At 46.3% G+C, this 20,000-nt stretch overlaps 1 protein-coding gene across 1 annotated transcript in view; it reads right to left on the bottom strand.

Annotated features, from left to right (window-relative positions):
- The window catches only part of HOOK3 (hook microtubule tethering protein 3), a 2,251,851-nt gene that overhangs the window by 1,853,078 nt on the left and 378,773 nt on the right, over positions 1–20,000 (bottom strand). Inside the window, exon 3 of the mRNA XM_044060904.1 lies at positions 194–266. Coding sequence (XP_043916839.1) covers positions 194–266 — 73 coding nt within the window. The remainder of the gene's footprint in view (positions 1–193; positions 267–20,000) is intronic.

Genomic DNA, 20,000 nt, shown 5'->3' with positions numbered 1-20,000 from the left:
GACCAACTCAGAAAAAGCTGCCTATGTTCTGAATTCTAGAGTGCTAATAAGCATTCCAGCTTAAGAGTGTGGGCAAAACTATTGCTGTAACTTCGTAATGCTACTAACTGACACTAGTACTGTCTCAAAGAGCACAGACAAAGGCTGGTGATTGGGCTATTTTTCCAAAAAAGTGACAAAAAGAGTCACCTACCTTTAGGCGCCAATTGTCTCCCACTTCTGTTTTGACTTTGGACATCCAGTTTTCATCAAAAAATGAAGGATCACTTAAATATAAAAGAAAAAAGAAAAGACACCACATTACAAATCTTTCTGCTTAAATAATAATAAAAAAAAAAAAAAAAAAAAAAAAAAAAAAAGATCACATGCAGATAATATGCCATACACCTACTCAGAATTTCATAAGTATGAAACATGATCAGTAAAGATAAAAGACACAAAAATCTTGCACAAAATAATTTAATGAATTTTCAGAAGGCCAATAAACCATATGAGTGTTTATCCTATTACTTTTAAATTAACGTGAAAAATATAAACACACAGAAAGGCAGGTGGGAACAAGAATGCAAAAATAAAATAAATAAATAAAATAAAAATAAAGGAAGCTGCAAGAATTTTCAAGTAAATAAATAAATATAAAAATACAACAAAATAAATTCCAAATGTTTAAGGCAATTCATATAAATTAAAAAAATATAGTTAAGCGGATGCAGTAAGCAATTTTCACTAAAAGCAGACTCTGCAAATGATACACAAAGATGTACCACTGTGGGATTTACCGTTAGACTAGTCAATTTAACAATTCTGCAAATTTATACAGTGACTTTATGGCATTACTGCTGAAAATATATAATGCTATATTTCACACAGATTCAGAATAGTACTACTCAGGACCTGTGGAACACTATTTAGCAGCCTGAATAAATACATAAAAAAGAGTAGTAAGTTGCACAGTTGTATAAAACTTAGCATAACCGCACATGACCTATTGGTCATTATTGCAGTATTTCAAACATGGGTTATGTTGCCAAATAACCTTGGATGATCAGACAGGGTACCAAAGCCAAAACCTTCCATGAAGCCATATGTTCAATATAGGACCCATGCTCACAGATCTAAGAGTACATAACGGATATAAGAGTGTATATCCTCAGACTATCTCCAAGTCAGTAGGCCTGAAGAAGCCTGAGAGAAGTAATAAACTGGTCCAGCTAATAGGGGAGAGGCAGCAAGCCAGTGACCCCCCTCAGTCCATAAGAAAAAAAGGAAGGAAGAATCAGATAAGGGGGAAGGTAGTGAAGGAAAGAACACTAATTGTGATCAGTAGGAAATCGACTGTTATGGGAAGTATTTGCCCAACTGTACAATGACCTTCCTTCGATCACTGTTGCAGTATTCCAAACCGAAAGCAGGAGAAGTGCCTAATAATCTAGAGTGGATTGACCTATGAAGGCAGCTCTGGACTGCCAGAAGGCATCTACTTTGTAATGTTTAGTGAAAGTATGTACAGAAGACTAAGTAGCTGCTTCTAAAATCGTTCTAGAGTCAATCACCTTGTAAAGGGCTCCTGATGAGGCCACTGCTCTTGTACAATGTGCTTTTACTTGAGAGGGTATGGATTTGCCATGCTGAGTGTAGCGAAAGGAAATGGAATTAGCAATCCAATTAGCAAGAATTTGCTTTGAAATTAGGGTTCCCAACTTGTAATCTTGGAAAGAAAAAAAAAATTGGTCAGACTTTCTAATATCCATAATCTTACCTAGGTAGAATCTGAGCTATGTACATTTTTGTTTTATTATATTTATATTTATTTATTTGACATTTGTTTTCTGGGAAAGTCTGGGTAGGAAATCCATTTTCAGTGGAGGCCCAGGGAGAAAAGCTCCAAAAACAAAGACAAGAGAAGATATTCAACAATAACATTTTTTAACAATAGTGGTTCAGTAAACACTACTGATAAAATTAAAGATGATAATACACAAATTATTCTCAATTATGTAGTAACAAGAGGAGAAAGATGCAAAGTAAACATCTAATTTATGCACATATTGTCCAATTTTTACAGACTTTTCCAAGAATGCCTGAGGTGTTTAGGTTTATATCGTACTATAGTTCTCAATGATGTAAAAAAGAAATTATGTACTCACCATGACGTTCCATCTGAGTAGGTAACTTCATTTGTCTGCAACCTGTGGGTATCAGATCCGATTCGGATCCGAGCCGGCAACTTTCCTAGCTAAAAGATCCAAGCTCCAAGCTCCTCCCCCTACCCATAATGCCCTGCCATCTCCCTCTAACCCTCAGATCAAGTTTGCCAAAAAAAAAAAAAAAAAGGCAATAGGAAAATTACTATAACACAGGAAGGGATTACCATACATTCCACCTGATGTCATCTGGAAAAGACATATCCTGATCCTTGGATAACGAACTAAGGGTCTGGGGGATGGAGGGAGGGTTGGTTGCAGACAAATGAAGTTACCTACTCAGATGGAACGTTATGGTGAGTACATAACTTCTTTATCTGAAGTAGTTAACTTCATTTGATCAGCAACCTGTGGGACGGAGTCCCCAGCTACCAACAACTTGGGAGGCCCGCATGGAAGGATATTCCAGAGCACTGCAGAGCCAAAAGATGGCGTCCTCTGGATATTAAATCCAATTTATAGTGTGTAATAAAGGTATGAGAGGAAGCCCAAGTAGCTGCTGAGCAAATGTCATCCAAAGAAACCCTTGACCAAAAAGCAGTAGAAATAGCCACAGATCGGGTAGAATGGGCTTGCACTATCAGGGGCTCAGGATGACCAGAACTTTTGTATGCGAGGAGGATGCATTGGGAAATCCATCTGGCTAAGGTTACTTTAATGACTGGTTTCCCCAGACAGGATTTAGCAAAAGAAACAAAAAGTTGGATTTTCGAAGATCTGCTGTTTAAGTAAAAACGTAACTGTCTGTGAACATCCAGGCAATGAAGTCTATATTCTCCTCTGTTTTGGTAATTAGGAAAGAAGACAGGTAGATTGATGGACTGGTTGATATTGTCTTCTGAAGCCACTTTGGGCAGAAAAGAGGGATTAGTCCTGAGGGAGACCCTGTCTTTATGAAAGATGATGTATGGAGGCTTACTGCAAAGAGCGTGAAGCTCCGATATCCTCCTAGCAGAAGTAATGGCAATCAGGAAGACCGTCTTCCAAGATGCATATTTTAAGTCGACTGAAGCCGTGGGTTCAAAAGGAGACCCAGTCAGAACTTGAAGAACTAGGGTAAGATCCCATGGAGGCACTGCATCTTTAATAGGGGGTCTTAACAAAAAGGTTCCTTTCATGAATGTTTTGAAAATTTTGTAGGACGCTAGGGGGCCTGAACTGTTTCCAACGTGGTAGTAGGAAATAGCTGCCAACTGAACTTTAATAGTAGAAACATTAGCCCCTTGATGAAAAGTATGGGAAAGAAAATCTAGAACTGCTGGGATAGGAGCCATGAAGGGGTCCAAGTTCCTGTGCTCCGCCCAGACAGAGAAATGTTTCCATTTACTCTTGTAGATTTTCCTGGAAGATGGTTTATCGGCGGGCACGAGGATGGCCTTAACTGAGGAAGATATACCGGGAGTCCTAGCCATTAAGGGAACTGGATCAACCAAGCTGAGAGCTTGAGGTAGTCCAGGTCGGGGGTCTTCAATCCTAATGGATGAGACATCAGATCTGGAATGGGATCTGAAATCCAGGAAGGATGTACTAGATGAGACCGAAAGTAAGGGAACCAGGTTTGGCGAGGCCAGAATGGGGCTATGAGGATAACTCTGCTCCCCAACGGACGAGCTTTCTGCAAGAATTTTGTCATCAATGGAAGAGGAGGATAAGCATACATTAGACCGGATGGCCAAGCATGAACCATAGCGTCTCTGGGGGCTTCCCCTGGTGGGGGAATTAGAGCAAAGAAAGTACAGTTTTGTACCTACCATAAATGTAGATGTTCGAGTGTTAACACTGCTGCAGTCATTGCACTTGGGTTATCCTGCCGTCAGGCGGTCCCCGCAGTCGGACAGAGTTCCAAAGTCTTGGTCCGGCATAGGTTGCTTCTTCCCTGACGTCAGTGCGCCAGGGGTATACAAGATGCATCCGACGCCATTTTCTTCAGTTTTTCTTGCCCCAGATATCAGGTGCCCTCAATAGGTAGGCAATACATATTGCTAATAAAAAATATACATACAAAAATAAAAACAATACCTTCAGTTACAAGCAACTACACCACAAAGGTTGTATAGGATAGAAAGGTATAGATAAGTCCAGCTAGTTCAGAGGGGATGGAGGGAGGGTAACCTGGACTACAGCAGTGTGAACACTCTAACATCTACATTTATGGTAGGTACAAAACTGTACTATGTTCATCGTGTTACACTGCTGCAGTCATTACACTTGGGTAGAATCACAAAGCTAAGGTTGGGTGGCTGGTCTATAAAGAGTTAGGATTGGCTATGAGGCCCTGCAGACCTGCAGTGGCAAATCCTGCTCTGGATTTAGAGTAAAGAGGCAGGTGGTAATGCTTGGTAAAGGTGTGCACTGAACTCCAAGTTGCAGCCTCCAAAATTTCCTTGGTAGGTACCCCTCTGAGAAAGGCTGAAGTGGCTGTTGCCCTGGTGGAATGTGGCCTAATGGTATTTGGGACTGATTTTCCATGCTGTGTGTAGCAGTAACGAATACAGTGTCCTATCAATGACTCAGTCATTGTCCATGCTGGTTTGAATGACCTGAGACGTACCTCCCTGGACTACATGAAAAGAGACATAGAGGAGCTCTCTGAGCATGTAGCCCAGGCCGGTATGACCCTGACTGCCACAATATGAAGACAAGATGATCAATTTCAAATATTGGCTTAAGTATTGGTGTCATTCAAAGGGGATCCAATGCCTGTCAGCCTGGGATGACATGCTCGACAAGTCACGATGCTTCGCTAGGGACGGCTTGCGCCTGTCACCCCCTGGGCTTTCGGATATTGGCAAAGGCTCTTGCTACCCCCATAGTGCCTTTTTTAGGCAAGGCTCAAAAGACAAACCCACCTCCATAAGTATCACAAGGGATAAGAAACTAAGAGTAATGCTCCTCAATGCCAGAAGTCTAAACCTCAAGATGCATGCACTCGAAACTCTCCTTAGCATGGAGAACATCGATATCTGTGCAGTAACAGAAATCTGGTTCAAGGCTCCCGAGAGCACCCCAGCACTACCAGGTTATACCTCATACCATGCTTTTCGGCCCCAAAACTTGGACCATATCACAAAAGGAGGGGGAGTATCAATATTCGTCAAAGATACCCACACCTCCAGGTTGGTGGCACAGCACGAAGCATCAGAGACTATTCCATGTGCAACTAACAGTGGGTAAAACTGCCTTCCAGTTTATAGCCTGCTACAGACCACCCTCCCAAACCCAGAAACCCCACTCGGCCTTCCTGAGAACACTGGAAAATATGAAGGTCTCTCCAAACACCATTATATTGGGCGACTTCAACTACCCAAACAGACTGGGAGCATTACTCTAGCTCCAACACCCTAGCCCAAAGGTTCCTAGAATTTATAAACTCAAATGCTATGGAACAACTTGTTACCACTCCCACAAGTGGGGGAAACTTACTGGACCTGATCATCACCAACATGGGGACTCTATGCTCCAGACCAGAAGTGTATCCCTCACTGGTAAGATCAGACCATAAACTAATCTCACTGGATATTCACATCCCGACTCCACCCCCTGCCCTGAAAACCACAGTGAAAAACTTCTCTAAAGAAATTTCACACTCCTCAAAACCGAGGTGGAATCCTTCAAAGCCCCCGGGCCTGTGGAAAATATGGCCCAGACCGCAGAATCCTTTATAAATGCATTCTATGAACACCTTCAAGAATGCATGGATCATGCAATCCCAAATAAAACCAAGACCCAATCCTCCAAAGGCAGACGTCCTGTCTGGTGGACCCCAACCTTAAACAAACTATGCAATAGAAGGAGGAAGCTACTACATGATAGAGCAAAATCCCAAAAAGGGAAGGCATCTCTGATCAGTATTAGCAAAAAACTACGGGCACTCAAAATCATCTTAAGGCCAGCTTCGAGAGAAAAATTGCACAGGACACTAAGGATAATCACAAGGCTTTCTTTAGTTATGTTAGGAACCTGGGTGGGAATTCCCAGATATGCTCAGAATTAGTCCAAAATGACAAAAAATACACCGAACCCACAGACATTGCCAACATCCTAGCTGACAGGTTCAGTGCAAACTTCTCTTCCCCCCTCCCCACCAAAAGGGCAAATATTTATCACAGCAGAGTGCTGCCCCCCTGACATCTCAGATGCTCAGGTAAGAGCTGCCCTCTCCAAAGCAACAAACACAGCATCAATGGACCAGGCGGTGTCCCGGGCTGCGTCCTACATATACTCCAAGAAGAGCTAAACCCAAACATAAAACTACTGTTCAATCTCAGCCTTACTACAGGATATGTACCCAAAGAGTGGCGTACAGCAACAGTGGTCCCTCTCCACAAAGGTGGTGCCTCAACGGATCCTGGAAACTATCGCCCCATAAGCCTGACTAGCTTGGTCTGCAAATCTATGGAAAGGATCATCATGGACTTCATAAATAAAGATATTGGGGACCCACAGACACTGGATCCTACCCAGTTCGGCTTTGTTAAGGGCAGATCATGCCTCTTAAACCTGGTTGATTTCTTTGAAACAGTCACCAAGGCCATTGACGAGGGGAAGGTGGTCCACACAGCCTACCTGGACCTCAAAGCCTCCGATACAATACCCCACTCGGGCATTATAGATAAGCTCACCAGCTTAAATATAAACCTCTATGTCACTAGATGGGTTGCAAACTGGCTCAAGGACAGAACCCACATGGTTAGAATTGCTGGAGCCATGTCAGACTCCAAACCAGTTACAAGTGGCATCCCACAAGGCTCAGTCCTGGGACCTCTCTTGTTTGCTATATATTTCTTGGAGGTACAGGCCAACACGGAAGAACTGTGGCTGACCAAGTTCGCAGATGACTGCAAACTGGGCGCCATAATCGACTCTCCAGCCGACACAAGCATCCTCTAAAAGGGCCTCATAGAAACAGACAACTGGTGCCAGAGCCATGGCCTCAAGCTAAACGCCAAAAAGTGTATAGTTTGGCAAAAACAAAGTGCCCACAAATTACCACATAGGTGGTAATCCATTAAGTACAGAAGAAGTAATTAGGGACCTGGGGACCCAAGTTGATAGCAATCTCTCATTTGACAACCACGTGGCCAAAGTGGTTAGAAAAACATTTTATATAGCCCACCTAATCATGAAGGGATTCACATCTAGATCAGGGGAGGTCATCGTGCCTCTTTACTCATCCCTCATCAGGCTCATAATTGAGTACAATGCCCCTTTTGGGATGTACCTTACCAGACACCTGCAGCAACTGGAAAGACCCAAAACGTACCTCACCAAGAGGACCACAGGGCTCAAACAGATGCCATATGCTGCCCGGTTAAAGAAACTCTAGCTCTACTCAGTGGCATACCGGCTGCTCAGAGGCGATCTGTGCCTGACGTATAAAGCCATGTCCAACCCGGAATTAATGGACATGCTGCACCTCAGAAAATCCAAATCCCATCGAGCTACGCGCTCGAGAGACTTGAACCTCAGCACTGAAAAAAATAGGACATGATGGAGGGACAGATTCATAACCCAGAGGCTCCCTTCACTCTGGAATAAAATCCCAGTCCAGGTTAGGCAGAGTCCCTCATTGACTCTCTTCAAGAGGAATCTTGATGAGTGGATGAGAGATCGTAGGTTTACCCCGGGTATCACTTCTGTGTCACTGTTGGACAGAGGCACAGTATACTAACCTCGAAAAAGAGCATAGCAAAATTAATTTAAAATGGGTGGTGAAAGTAAAACACACTCTGGCTAGGCTTATAAATGCCCTAGGGCAGATAGCCTAGTATGAACCTATGAACGTATCCATTTGGATATAGGCTGCTTTGAGATAGCCTTGCCCTGTGATCCTGCAGCATATGCTACAAACAGTTGCTCAGTTTTCCGGAAAGCTTTTGTTTTGTCCAAACAGAAGCGTAGCTGCCTGTGTATCTCCAAAGAATGCAGAAGTTTCTCCCCTTTATTCTGGGGGTTTGGATAAAAAGTTGGCAAATGGATGGTTTGGTTGAGAGACACACTAGATATCACCTTTGGCATAAAGGTAGGGTTTGTCCTTAAAGAAAACCTGTCCTGATGAAAAATTATAAAAGGTTCCACTGCCATTAAAGCCTGTAGCACTGAGACTCTTCGTGCTGAAGTTAATGCCAGGAGCAGAGCTGTTTTCCATGATAAAAATTTTAGATCAGCTGTATTGGCTGGCTCAAAAGGTGGCAGGGTCAGTTTTTCCAAAACGAAATTGAGGTCCTAAGTTGGTGCTCTCCGGGGTGGTCTTATGATTTTTGCCCCTCTGAGGGTACTGCTTTAGCAAGGGATGAGAGAATAAAGGAGGATCTGTGTTGTAATGTGCCGAAATGGCAGAGGCATGGATCTTAATTGAAGAGAAGGATAGGCCTCTGTCCAGCATCTTAGTTAAGTATTGTAAAATCTGAGGAATGTTTGGAACAAGAGGGTCAAGGTTTTGAGCCTGGTTCCGGGCGCAGAATCTCTTCCATTTCTCTGAGTAAGCTTTCCTGATGCTAGGCCTCCTGGCCTCCAAAATGACATCCATAACAGCTTTAGAGAGAGGTGTTGCTTGTTTAGCTAATGTATCTGTCATGCAGCTAGGTTTAGGGTTTTCAGCTGTCCGTGCAGGATCTGATTGCTTTGTTGAGTCAGAAGGTGTGGAATTTGAGGCAAAATCCATGGTGGTCCTTGAGCCAAGTTCCTTAAGATAGGGTACCAGTGCTGGCGTGGCCAGTCTGGAGCAATCAGTATCATCTGTGGTTTTTCTTGTCTGGCTTTTAGGAGTACCTTTGAAAGGAGAGGCAGTGGCGGGAAGGCATAAACTTTTAGGTTTTTCCAGCTGAAGAGGAGAGTGTCCACTTTCCATGCTTGTTTGTGATAAGTCCTTGTGCAGAAGTTTTGTAGCTGGCAATTCAGTGGGGAGGCAAAAGAGATCTATGTCTGGGCATCCCCATTTTTGCATTACCATGCTGAAGATTTGTGGATTCAACTTCCATTCGTGAGGGTCCATGATATTTCTGCTTAGATCGTCTGCCAGAGTATTTTTCTTTCCTGGCAGGAATTGTGCTTGCAGGTGAACTTGATACGTTAGAGCTGTGTTCCACAAGGTCATGGCTTGCCTGCATAGGGGATAAGAATGAGTGCCCCCTTACTTGTTTATGTACCACATTACTGTGGTGGTGTCTGTCTTTAGTAGTAATTATCCTGGATGCAGAAGGTCCTTGGAAAGCTGTTAGGACATTTTGAACAGCCAACATCTCTTTTCGATTGATGTGAAGATGCATCTGGTCTGTGGTCCACTTGCCCTGAATGCATTTTCCTGCCATGTGTGCTCCCCAGGCGTAATCCGAAGCATCTGTTGTTAGAGTTTGCCTGGCTGTTGGTTGGGTAAAAGGCTGACCCTTGTTTAGGTGACATGCCTGTGCCCACCATCGAAACTCCTGTTGTAGGCAAGGTATCATTGGTATTACTGCTTCTAAACTGTGAGAGTGTTGAGTCCAAACACTTTTTAGGTACCACTGTAATTTCCTCATATGCAGTCTGGCATATGGTATTAGTAGAATGCAGGATGCCATGAATCCCAGGGCCTGCAGAATGTTTCTTGCAGGGAGATGGGACTTTTTTGCCAGCAATTGAAAATATTGAGTTAGTTGAACTTGTTTGTCTGGCGTGAGGTAAGCCATCTGGGCCGTTGTATTTAAGCTGGCACCCAGGAATATAATCTGTAGTGAGGGCACTAGTTTTGACTTCCTTTCGTTTACTGTGTACCCTAGAGAAATTAGCAACCTTTTTACAAACACCAGATGCTGTAGAAGAATGCCCTTTCTCTCTGCTTGAATGAGGCAGTCATCCAGGTATGGATATATTTGAATTCCTTTTTGTCTGCAAAATGCAATTATTGGTGCCAGGCACTTTGTGAAGACCCTGGGCGCAGTAGATAAGCCAAAGGGCAGTGCAGAGAATTGGTAGTGTATTGTACCAGCTTTGAATCGGAGGTATCTTCTGTAATTTTGTCTGATAGGGACATTCAGGTATGCCTCTTTGAGGTCCAGCGTAACAAGCCAAGCCTTCTTGCCCAGCATGGGTAGAAGCTGCTGTAATGTCAACATTTTGAATTTTGGAATATCCAGTTAAGTATTCAGAATTGAAAGATCTAGTATGGGCCTCCAGGCCCTGTCCTTTCTGGGGACCAGGAAGAGTCTTGAGTTTTGTGGTACTTTTTGAATAGCTCTCATGTCCATGAGGGCTGAAATTTGTTTGTGTGCCTCTGCCCATTGATTTTGTGGCAGGTCTGGCATTCCTTTTAGCCTTGGTAAAGTATGGAAGTGGAACCAGTAACCTTGAGACACAATATTCAGAACCCATTTGTCTTGAGTGATTGCTTGCTAGTTTTGAGAAAAAAGTGCTAGTTTCCCCAAAAGGGACGTGCTTGGCGTACGAACGGGAAAGTCATTGTGACTGTTTCCTGTAAGGTTGAGATTTGTCCTCACCTTCTTTTGGGTTTGAGGTGCCTCACTGTCGTCTGTTTGAGCCTTGGGGTTGAGATCTGCCTCTTGGGCGTCTGTATCTGCCTCTCTGTGGCCTGTCTGACACTGGAAAGGACCAATTCTTTGTTGGCCAATTTCTGCTAAACCGAGGTGGCTGTACCTGTAAGAAATCCTTGACTGTTTGCATAGATTTAGCTTTATCCTCCATTTTCTTTAACACCTCTTCTGCCTTAATACCAAACAAGGTATCATGCTGTAAAGGAGCATCCAATAATTTTGCCTTAACATGATCAAGTAAACTCTGTTCTTTGAACCAAAACTTTAAGTTATGTACTTACCATAACTTTAGATGTATGGGATCCATCTCACCTACATTCTGTACTGATGTGTTCGAAACCGATCCTCGGCTCCAACTCGGCACGCTATACTATAGAACAAAGTCTCTTATTGGCTGAGATATCCCACATCCCAGGATGCACCACCACTGCTTCCCCAGATCTTGTTTGTCCGCACACATGCACACACACATAGACTGTTGATATAATATTGCCAGGTGTTTCAAGATGAAACAGCTAAACTCGAACCGTCCGGTCTCTTCTGATCTCCAAGGCAGGGGGAAGGAGGGTGGGTTAGGAATGGCGAGATGGATCCCATACATCTAAAGTTATGGTAAGTACATAACTAAAAGATGTTATGTGATCCTATCTCGCCTACATTCTGTACTGATGGGACAGTGTCCCTAGCACCTGATTCCTGGGTGGCTCACTGGAAAACACTCCGGAGAACTGTGGAACCGAAGGAAGCTCGTCCCCAAGATGCCACATCCAATTTGTAATGAGAAATGAAAGTGTGAGGAGAAGACCACGTAGCCGCAGCACAAATGTCACTAATGGCAAGCTTAGAATGAAAGGCTGCTGAAGTAGCCATAGCCCTGGTAGAATGAGCTTTCACTGTAGTTGTAAGCTCTTTATTAGAAATGAAGTAAGTATGACTGATACAGTCTCCGATCCACTTGGCAATAGTGACTTTCGTGATGGCTTTGCCCAATTTATTGTCCGAAAAGGACACGAACAACTGATCTGTTTTCCTTGTTTGGTGCGTCCTATCCAAATAGAAGCGCAATTGTCTGTGAACATCCAAGGTGTGAAAGATGTATTCCGCTCTATTCGAGTACTTTGGGAAGAAAACTGGAAGTTCCAAGGACTGTTGCAGACAAAAACTAGAACAAACCTTAGGAACAAAGGATGGATTCGGTCTGAGGGATACTCTATCCTTGTGAAAAACCAGGTATGGTGGTTTGACACATAGGGCTTGAAGTTCCGAAACTCTTCTGGCTGATGTAATTGCAACTAAGAAAGCAGTCTTCCAAGAAAGAAATTTCAAGTCACAAGTTGCTGCCGGTTCAAAGGGGGAAGAGGTCAAAGCACCTAACACAACATTAAGGTCCCACAGTGGAGCGGGATGAGATATCAAATAAGCAGCCCAGCACTCATGAAGGCTTTACACAACTTGTTGCTCATCAAAGGTGGTTCTATGCTCTCATGAAAATTGGAAATAGCTGCCAATTGAACCTTGATGGTAGAGACCGAAGAACCTTGATTGAACAGAGAAGCTAAAAACTTTAGAACCTCTGACACCGGGACAGTTATGGGATCTAATCCCCGGAGTTGGGCCCAAATAGCAAATCTCTTCCATTTGCTGTTATACATTTTCTTAGTAGAGGTCTTATGGGCAGAGGACAAGATATGTATGACTTCTGGGTCCAAAGCATGGTTCCTGACTATGGTCGGAAGAGGAGGAGCCAAGCTGTTAACTTCAATGAGTGGAGGGACTGATGAAGCAGTTCCGATTGATGGGTCAAGAGATCTGGAACTTGGTCCAGGAACCATGGACCGTCCAGTGCATATTTCCGAAGAAAGGGAAACCAGACTTGACGAGGCCAGTATGGGGCAACTAAAATCATTTTGCTCTCCAAGCGAATCGCCTTCTGGATCATCTTGGGAAGAAGGGGAACCGGTGGAAAGGCGTATAGCACGCTGGTGGGCCAAGCTTGGACTAGGGCGTCCTTGGGAATCTCCCCCGGAACTGGGGTTTGAGAGAAGAATTGTTGGCATTTCGCGTTGAGGGGGGTTGCGAAAAGGTCGCAACAAGGAGTTCCCCATCTTCAGAAAATCTGAGTTGCCACTGTGTCGTTCAGAGACCACTCGTGAGGGGAGAGAATAGTTCTGCTCAGTCTGTCGGCTATCACATTGGATCTCCCAGGAATATGTGTTGCTACCAGAAAACGTTTGGTTGCAACCGCCCAGTCCCATACTTTCATGGCCTCTCTGCAAAGGGGGTAGGATCTGGTCCCTCCCTGCTTGTTCAGGTACCAGACTACTGACATGTTGTCGGACTGAATGGCAATCACGCCCGGAGGGAGGTAATCGTGTAGCGCTTGCAGAGATAGAAGCACCGCCCTCATTTCCAGTATGATGATGTGGAGGAGACTCTCGTCGGAATGCCACTTGCCTTGGACTGACCTGCCCAGGTAATGTCCCCCCCACCCCATCTGGGAGGCGTCCGTAGTCAATGTGGCCACTGGAGGTGGTGGAACAAAGGGTCGCCCCTGATCCAGGTTGGAGGAAAGAAGCCACCAATGAAGGTCCTCCTTGCACGTCTCTGTGATCAGAATGAGGTGACAGAGGGAGATCCTGATAAGACCACTGGACTGACAGGAGCCACTGGAGAATCCTCATATGTAATCTTGCCAAGGGGACTAGGAGAACAGTGGCTGACATGGAACCTAACAGTTGTAGGACCATCCTGGCTGGGGCTCGGCGTTTGAGAAGCAAGGCTCGAACTTGAGACTGTAATGTTTCTATCCTCTCTGTAGGAAGATAGACCCGCATTTGCTTTGAATCTATCTCTACTCCGATAAACCGTATGCACTGAGATGGCAGCAACACAGACTTTGCCCAATTGAAGGTGATTCCTAGGGAGTTGCCTAGAGATATAGTGGCTGCTAGGTTCTGTAAGAGTAGAAGCCTGGAGGTGGCAGTTAGGAGCCAGTCATCTAGGTATGGAAACACCTGGAATCCTAGACTCCTCAGGTGAGCAGTCACCACCGCCAAACATTTGGTGAACACCCTGGGGGCTGTGGTGAGACCAAAGGGCAGTGCACGGAACTGAAAATGACCGTCTCCCAGGCTGAAGCGCAAATGTCTCCTGGACGCCTGATCTATCAGGATGTGATAATAGGCGTCCTTGAGATCTATGGAGCACATCCAAACACCTTTCTCCAGCAGCGGGAGAATGGATTGCAAGGTGACCATCCAGAACTTGGACTTCTTCACTGATCGATTTAGCTTGCTGAGATCCAAAATGGGCCTCAAGTCCCCGGTGTTTTTTGGCACCAAAAAGAATTTTGAGTAAGTCCCTAATCCGGTCTGGCCTACGGGGACCGGTTGGATGACTCCTTTTTGAAGCAGCTTTGAGATTTCGATGGCTGCAAGATCCCGTTGACTGGGTGGTGGGTCCGGGATTTTTTTGGATGGTGGGGGGGGGGGGGGAAGAGTTGTAAAAAGGGGATGATGTAACCTCCGGCGATGATTCGGAGCACCTCGGTCCTGAGTGATATTCTCCCATGCCTTTAGGTGCTTCGAAAAACGACCCCCGACTGGCTCCGGAGCTGCACAGTCAGGCAATCCTTCAGGAATGCTGGAAGGTTGAGGAGCCACGAAAGGACTCGCGGTCTCCAGTGTTGCAGGGGCCTCTGCCGCCTCTGGGACGGCGTCTTCCTGAAAAATTTCCCCCTCCTCTGCCTCTAGAAGGGGAATCGTCCTGCTGTGAGGAGCAAGTCTTTTGAGATTTACGGAACCACATTTTCCCCCCTCTTCTAGCCTTGGGATAAGGCTGGAAGGGAGTGGAAAACCGTGCCCCTACGGTAGTCAAAGTCTTACCCTCTTGTTCACAGCGAGTCAAGGTGTCCTTTACCTTGGGTCCAAAGAAAGAGGACCCATCAAAGGGAGCGTCGGCAAAGGAAGACTTGAAGGCTTCCGCAAAATGACACAGGCGGAGCCAGGCTGGTCTCCGTAGAGCAACACCTGTTCCCGCTGCCCTACTCGCCCCCTCGGCTGCATACGAAATGAGCCTCATGGACGAGTTCGATATCGATGATAGGGTAGCCAACTGAGAGCTAACCGTCTGGGCCAACTGCTCAGGTAGGTTACCAGAGCGGGTATCTGAAAGTTCCTTGACCAGATCCCTCTGAAGTCTGGTGAAATGTGTCAGATAATTCAGAGACCTTAAAGTAAAGGCTGCTGAAGTAAGGGTGCGCTTCCCATACCGATCCATGCTCCTGGACTCTTTATTAGGAGGATGGACGGACGTCGAAGCCTCTGCCACATCTTGCTGGGTAGCAGATGCCACCACCAGGGCATCTACAGCCACACCTTTGGAGAGGAAGTCCTTTTCGGGGGGGGGGGGGCTGAAAGAAATTTATTAGGGCGAGCTGGCACCGGTTCCACAGAATCCGGGTGCTCCCACGCCCTTCGAGAGATCAAATCCAGAAGCTCATCGAAGGGCGGAGGGCTGAGCTCCGAAGGCCTTGAGGAATACAGACTCCTCAGCTGAAGGAGGTTTGGACTGCCAGTCGCCTCGTTGCTTCAGGATTTCCAAGATGTCCACAAAGGAGACATCATCCGAGGATGACTTGGGGGACCCCTCCGCATCATCGAGGTCGGTGTCCGAAGTGAGAGACTCATCAGGGGAGTCGACGTGCTTCCTCTTGCACTGTCTCTTCCTTGGAGGTTCCTCAGAAGACACTTCGGAGGGACCTTCAGGAAGGGGGGAAACCCCAATGGGGGTGACCTCAGGCCCCAGGGCTCCGCTGGCTTGAGACAGGGGGACTACAAAGGAACCAGTCTCCGTGCCAAGGGAAGGTGACGGTGAGACGGTGGTGGTGGCCAAAGAAGATTTGGCCAAAGCACTCCTCATGGCCCTGAAGGCCGGACCCCCAGAGTCCTGGGAAGGTCCGATCCCCGAGGCCACAACAGTAGACTGCACTCCCGCAGCCGACCGAGAGGAGGCTCGAACCGAAGCATCGGTCAGCGTCACCCCGGGGCCGACCGAGGAGGTCCGTCAACTCCGACCCGAAGGTCGGGGTTGGAGTAAGGGTCGGAGCCGACCCGAAAACCTCCATCGGCTCCACCAGCACTGACTCCAACGGTGCCGAGGCTGTTGGAGGAGGAACCAAGACCACAGGGTGGGCAATCTGCTTCGGAGCCGACTGGGCTGGAGCCGAAACCAACTTTTGGAAGACTGGAGACTGAAACAGCCTTTGAAGTACCCTGTCAATGTCCGAATCCGACATCCTCGAAGACCGAGAAGAGATCGAACGGGTTCGAGTCGACTTCTCCACCGGTTCCGAAGGACTGGGGGACCAGCTCCGAATCGTCTCGATAAATATCGGTGCCGAGGGAGATTCCACAACCATTGCAATTTCCCTCGGAGCCGAAGTGGACTTCGGCGCCGAAGGGGAAGAGTCTGAGCGGGCAACTCTCATCGGCTCCGAAGACAGTGGAGCCGATGAAGGTGACCCGCCTCTCGAAGCTCTAGCCGTCGGCTCCAAAGCCAGAGGAGTCAAGGCTGGAGGCATCGAGGCAGACCGTTCCGCCCTCGGCTCCGAAGTCCGTGGAGCCGATGGAGAAGCCTGCCGAGATTTCTTTGTGGCCATTTCCGACGGGCTGGTCGGAGCCGACGATTTCTTTTTCTTCAAAGGTGAAGAGGATGAAGATAAAGCCTCCTCAAAAGTAGGTTTAATAAGCCCTTTTAAAATCAATTTGTTTTTCCTCTCTTGGAAGACCCAGGAGGAAAAAGCGTGACAAACGCTGCATGACTCCTGAAGATGTTTAGGGCCTAAACAATACACACATAGAGTGATCGTCCATTATGGACATTTTGTAGCTGCATTTAGAGCACTTCTTGAACCCAGATGGTCTGTGCTCTTTCGACATACTGACTCCCAAACACTACAATCAAAAATGAAACTTTCAAAAACTTGTCAAAGAAAAAAGCAAATCAGGACAAGACCCCTCTAACTGAAAACGGAATTACTTGACCAACTATAACCTACAACAAGACTCACACTAAATATATAACTCACGCGCAAGGGCAAGGCCCCTCTAACTTAAAAGGGATCCTTTCCCTCAAATAAAAGACAAATTTACCACAAAACTTAGTCAAAAATCAGTCACACAACAACGATAGCTGTTAAAACAGCTTTTGGGTAGGTTAATCAAAAATTTCTGACAGAAATTTGTTGAAGAAATAGACACTTAGTTCAGCCAAGTCCGAGACAACGTCTTTGCTATAAAGCGGCAAACGAGATCTGGGGAAGCAGTGGTGGTGCATCCTGGGATGTGGGATAGCTCAGCCAATAAGAGACTTTGTTCTATAGTATAGCGTGCCGAGTCAGAGCCGAGGATCGGCTCCGAAACCATCAGTACAGAATGTAGGTGAGATAGGATCACATAACATCATGTCTTCGAATCACAGAACCTGTAACTGCGGCTCTACAAGAGGCCTCTAAAGAATCAAAACCAGATTGCAGAGTATGTTTTCCTACCTGTTCAACTGCATGCAATAAATCCTGCATTTCTTTACAATCAGGAGCTTCTGAGCTTGCAAACATTTTCTGTTTTAACTGAGCCATTAAATATTGTTGGTACTTAAGCATGTGAAACTGGCAATTTAAAGCTCTTACCGCTAAGGTTGCAGAAGTGTATACTTTCTTCCCCCATCTATCCAAAGCTCTGGAATCTCTATCAGAGGGTACTAGATTTTTTGCAATGGAAGCCTTAACTCCTTTTGGACCCTGGGAAATAGTTTCTGGATCAGCAGAAGGGCTTTTGTAAAGAAACTTGTGAGAGTCAGGGACTCTACAGTACCGGTCTGGCTTGGCTAGAGGAGGGGGCAAAGAATCAGGAAGCTGGATTCAGAGAACACATCATCCACAATGTCTAGCACAGGCAGAATAGCCAGTGGCCTGTGCTGAGGCAATAAAAGGAATTACCTGAGCCTTTTCTTGGATTCTGAGTAATCCTGGCATTCCCAATGGAAATGCTCCCTCATGGTATGTAAAGTTTCCCCAAAAGAATAATCCTCAGGAGGAGAGGCTGAAGGGATAGATTCTTCAGCATCATGGGGGGGGGGGGGCATCCCTGGTCTGAAGAGTTATCAGAGAAAATGGAAACCTGATCAGAGGAATCATAGTCTGTATCCTGCCTAGGCCTTTTCTCAGGAGGGGGATGGGAACCCCTGATTAGAGTAATGAGTTCTTCGGCCATTTTAAGCATCTGTTTCTTAGGCATGGAGGACTGTCCAGGAGAATGCTGTACTTGTTTCTTTGTCTTTAATGGTACCTTTGTCTTGGCTGTTGTTTTAATGGTAAGTTGTGAAGGTCTGAAAACACCCTCAGAAGCTGATGCCTGCTCAGCGGCTCCGGACCCATCTGAGGGATTACTTTCCGTAGGCCCAATACCTTGAGTTTCCAGAGGCCTAGTTGCCCCCACGTGGGAGTCGGAAGTGGCCTGTGGCTCTGAGGTACCGGGTGTCAGGGGCTGCGAAAGCACCTCACTGAGAACCGGCGACTGGCCTAAAAGAGGTTTCGTCGGTTTTGGACGTCAGATGCCTGTCTTTATCTTTGTCTTTGCGTTTTTTCGGTATTGAGGTTGTCGGCTGATCCGACAGCATGGTATAACTGAACCTTCGGCCAAAGTAGTGCAAAGCAAAATCAAAACGTCTTTTTATAGTGCGTTTGTTAAATCTAGCACAAAACCGACAACTAGTGATGTCGTGATCAGGGCCTAGGCATGGAATACAGTAAGAGTGGAAGTCCTTATGAGGTATTTGCTTCCCACAAGAAATACAATTATTAACTTTTTCTGACATCGGTCTGAGGCAAGAAAAAAGTTTCCCCCACGGGGTACTTAGCTTTATTGAAGACTTCAGATCTGAAATTCGACTTTGAACATCTCAGTAGTCGGCTGACTGGCACTTGCGAATTGCTTCTGCTTCGGGCACCGCGCGGCAAGACAGACTGAAGAAAATGGCGCTGGATGCATCTTGTATACCCCTTGGTGCACTGACATCAGGGAAGAAGCGACAGCAACAGTCGCCGGACCAAGACTTTGGAACTCTGGCCGACTGCGGGACCGCCTGACGGCAGGATAACCCAAGTGTAATGACTGCAGCAGTGTAACACGATGAACATCTCGCTGCACTTTGTGTTCGAAGGTGAGGCGAAGAGATCTCAGCAAGGTTGACCCCATTCGAGGAAGATTTGTTTCACTACTGCTGGGTTCAGAGACCACTCGTAAGGTGAGAGGATCGTTCGACTCAACCTGTGCGCTAAGATGTTTGACCGACCCGGAATATGCGTTGCTATGAGAAAGCGGTTGGTGGATATCGGCCATTCCGACACTCTCACTGCCTCTCTGCAAAGTGGATAAGATCTGGTCCCCCCCTGTTTATGTACCAGGCTACCGACATGTTGTCTGTTTGAATTGCAATAGTTCCTGAAGGAAGAAGGGGATGGAGAGCCTGCAACGCTAGAAGCACCGCCCTCATCTCCAGGACATTGATATGCAGTGAGGTCTCTGTGAAAGTCCATGTGCCTTGGACGGATCTGCCCATGCAATGCCCCCTCCACCAGAGGAGAGATGCGTCCGTGGTCACCGTGACTTGGGGAGGGGGTATAACGAAGGGGCGGCCTTCCCGGAGATGTCTGGAGCGGAGCCACCAAAGAAGCGACTCCCTGCAAAATCTTGCTGAGGGGAATAGGTGTAGACAGGGGGTGAAACAGAATGGACCATTGAACTTGCAATGTCCATTGAAAGATTCTCATATTCAGACGAGCGAAAAGTGACAGGTTGATGGCCGTTGCCATGGATCCCAGGGCCCTCAGGACTAGTTCCGCTGAGGGGGCTGATGACTGTAAAAGATCTAGAATGTGAAGGCTTAGACTGTGAAGTCTGTCCGCTGTCAGAAAGACTCTGGATTGTGTAGTGTCTATCCTGGCCCATATGAATTCCAAAATTTAAGTAGGTTGAAGGGAGGACTTCTTGTGGTTGATCATGATCCCTAGATGGCGGGCAAGATGTAAGAAACAGTCTCTGCCTGAGCAAAGTTGATGCCTGGTGGGGTCGGTTAGGAGCCAGTCGTCCAGGTACGGAAAGACCTGTATTCCCTGAAGCTACAGGTGGGCCCCTACAACTGCCATGACCTTGGTGAACACCCTGGGAACTGTGGTGAGACCGAAGGGTAGGACCCTGAACTGATAATT

The sequence above is a fragment of the Protopterus annectens genome, chromosome 2.part0 (assembly GCF_019279795.1).
Source record: "Protopterus annectens isolate FY-2018-M chromosome 2.part0, PAN1.0, whole genome shotgun sequence".
NCBI classification, from domain to species: domain Eukaryota; kingdom Metazoa; phylum Chordata; order Ceratodontiformes; family Protopteridae; genus Protopterus; species Protopterus annectens.
The sequence above is the reverse complement of the archived record's forward strand: the minus strand, read 5'-3'. Positions and strand labels throughout refer to the sequence as shown.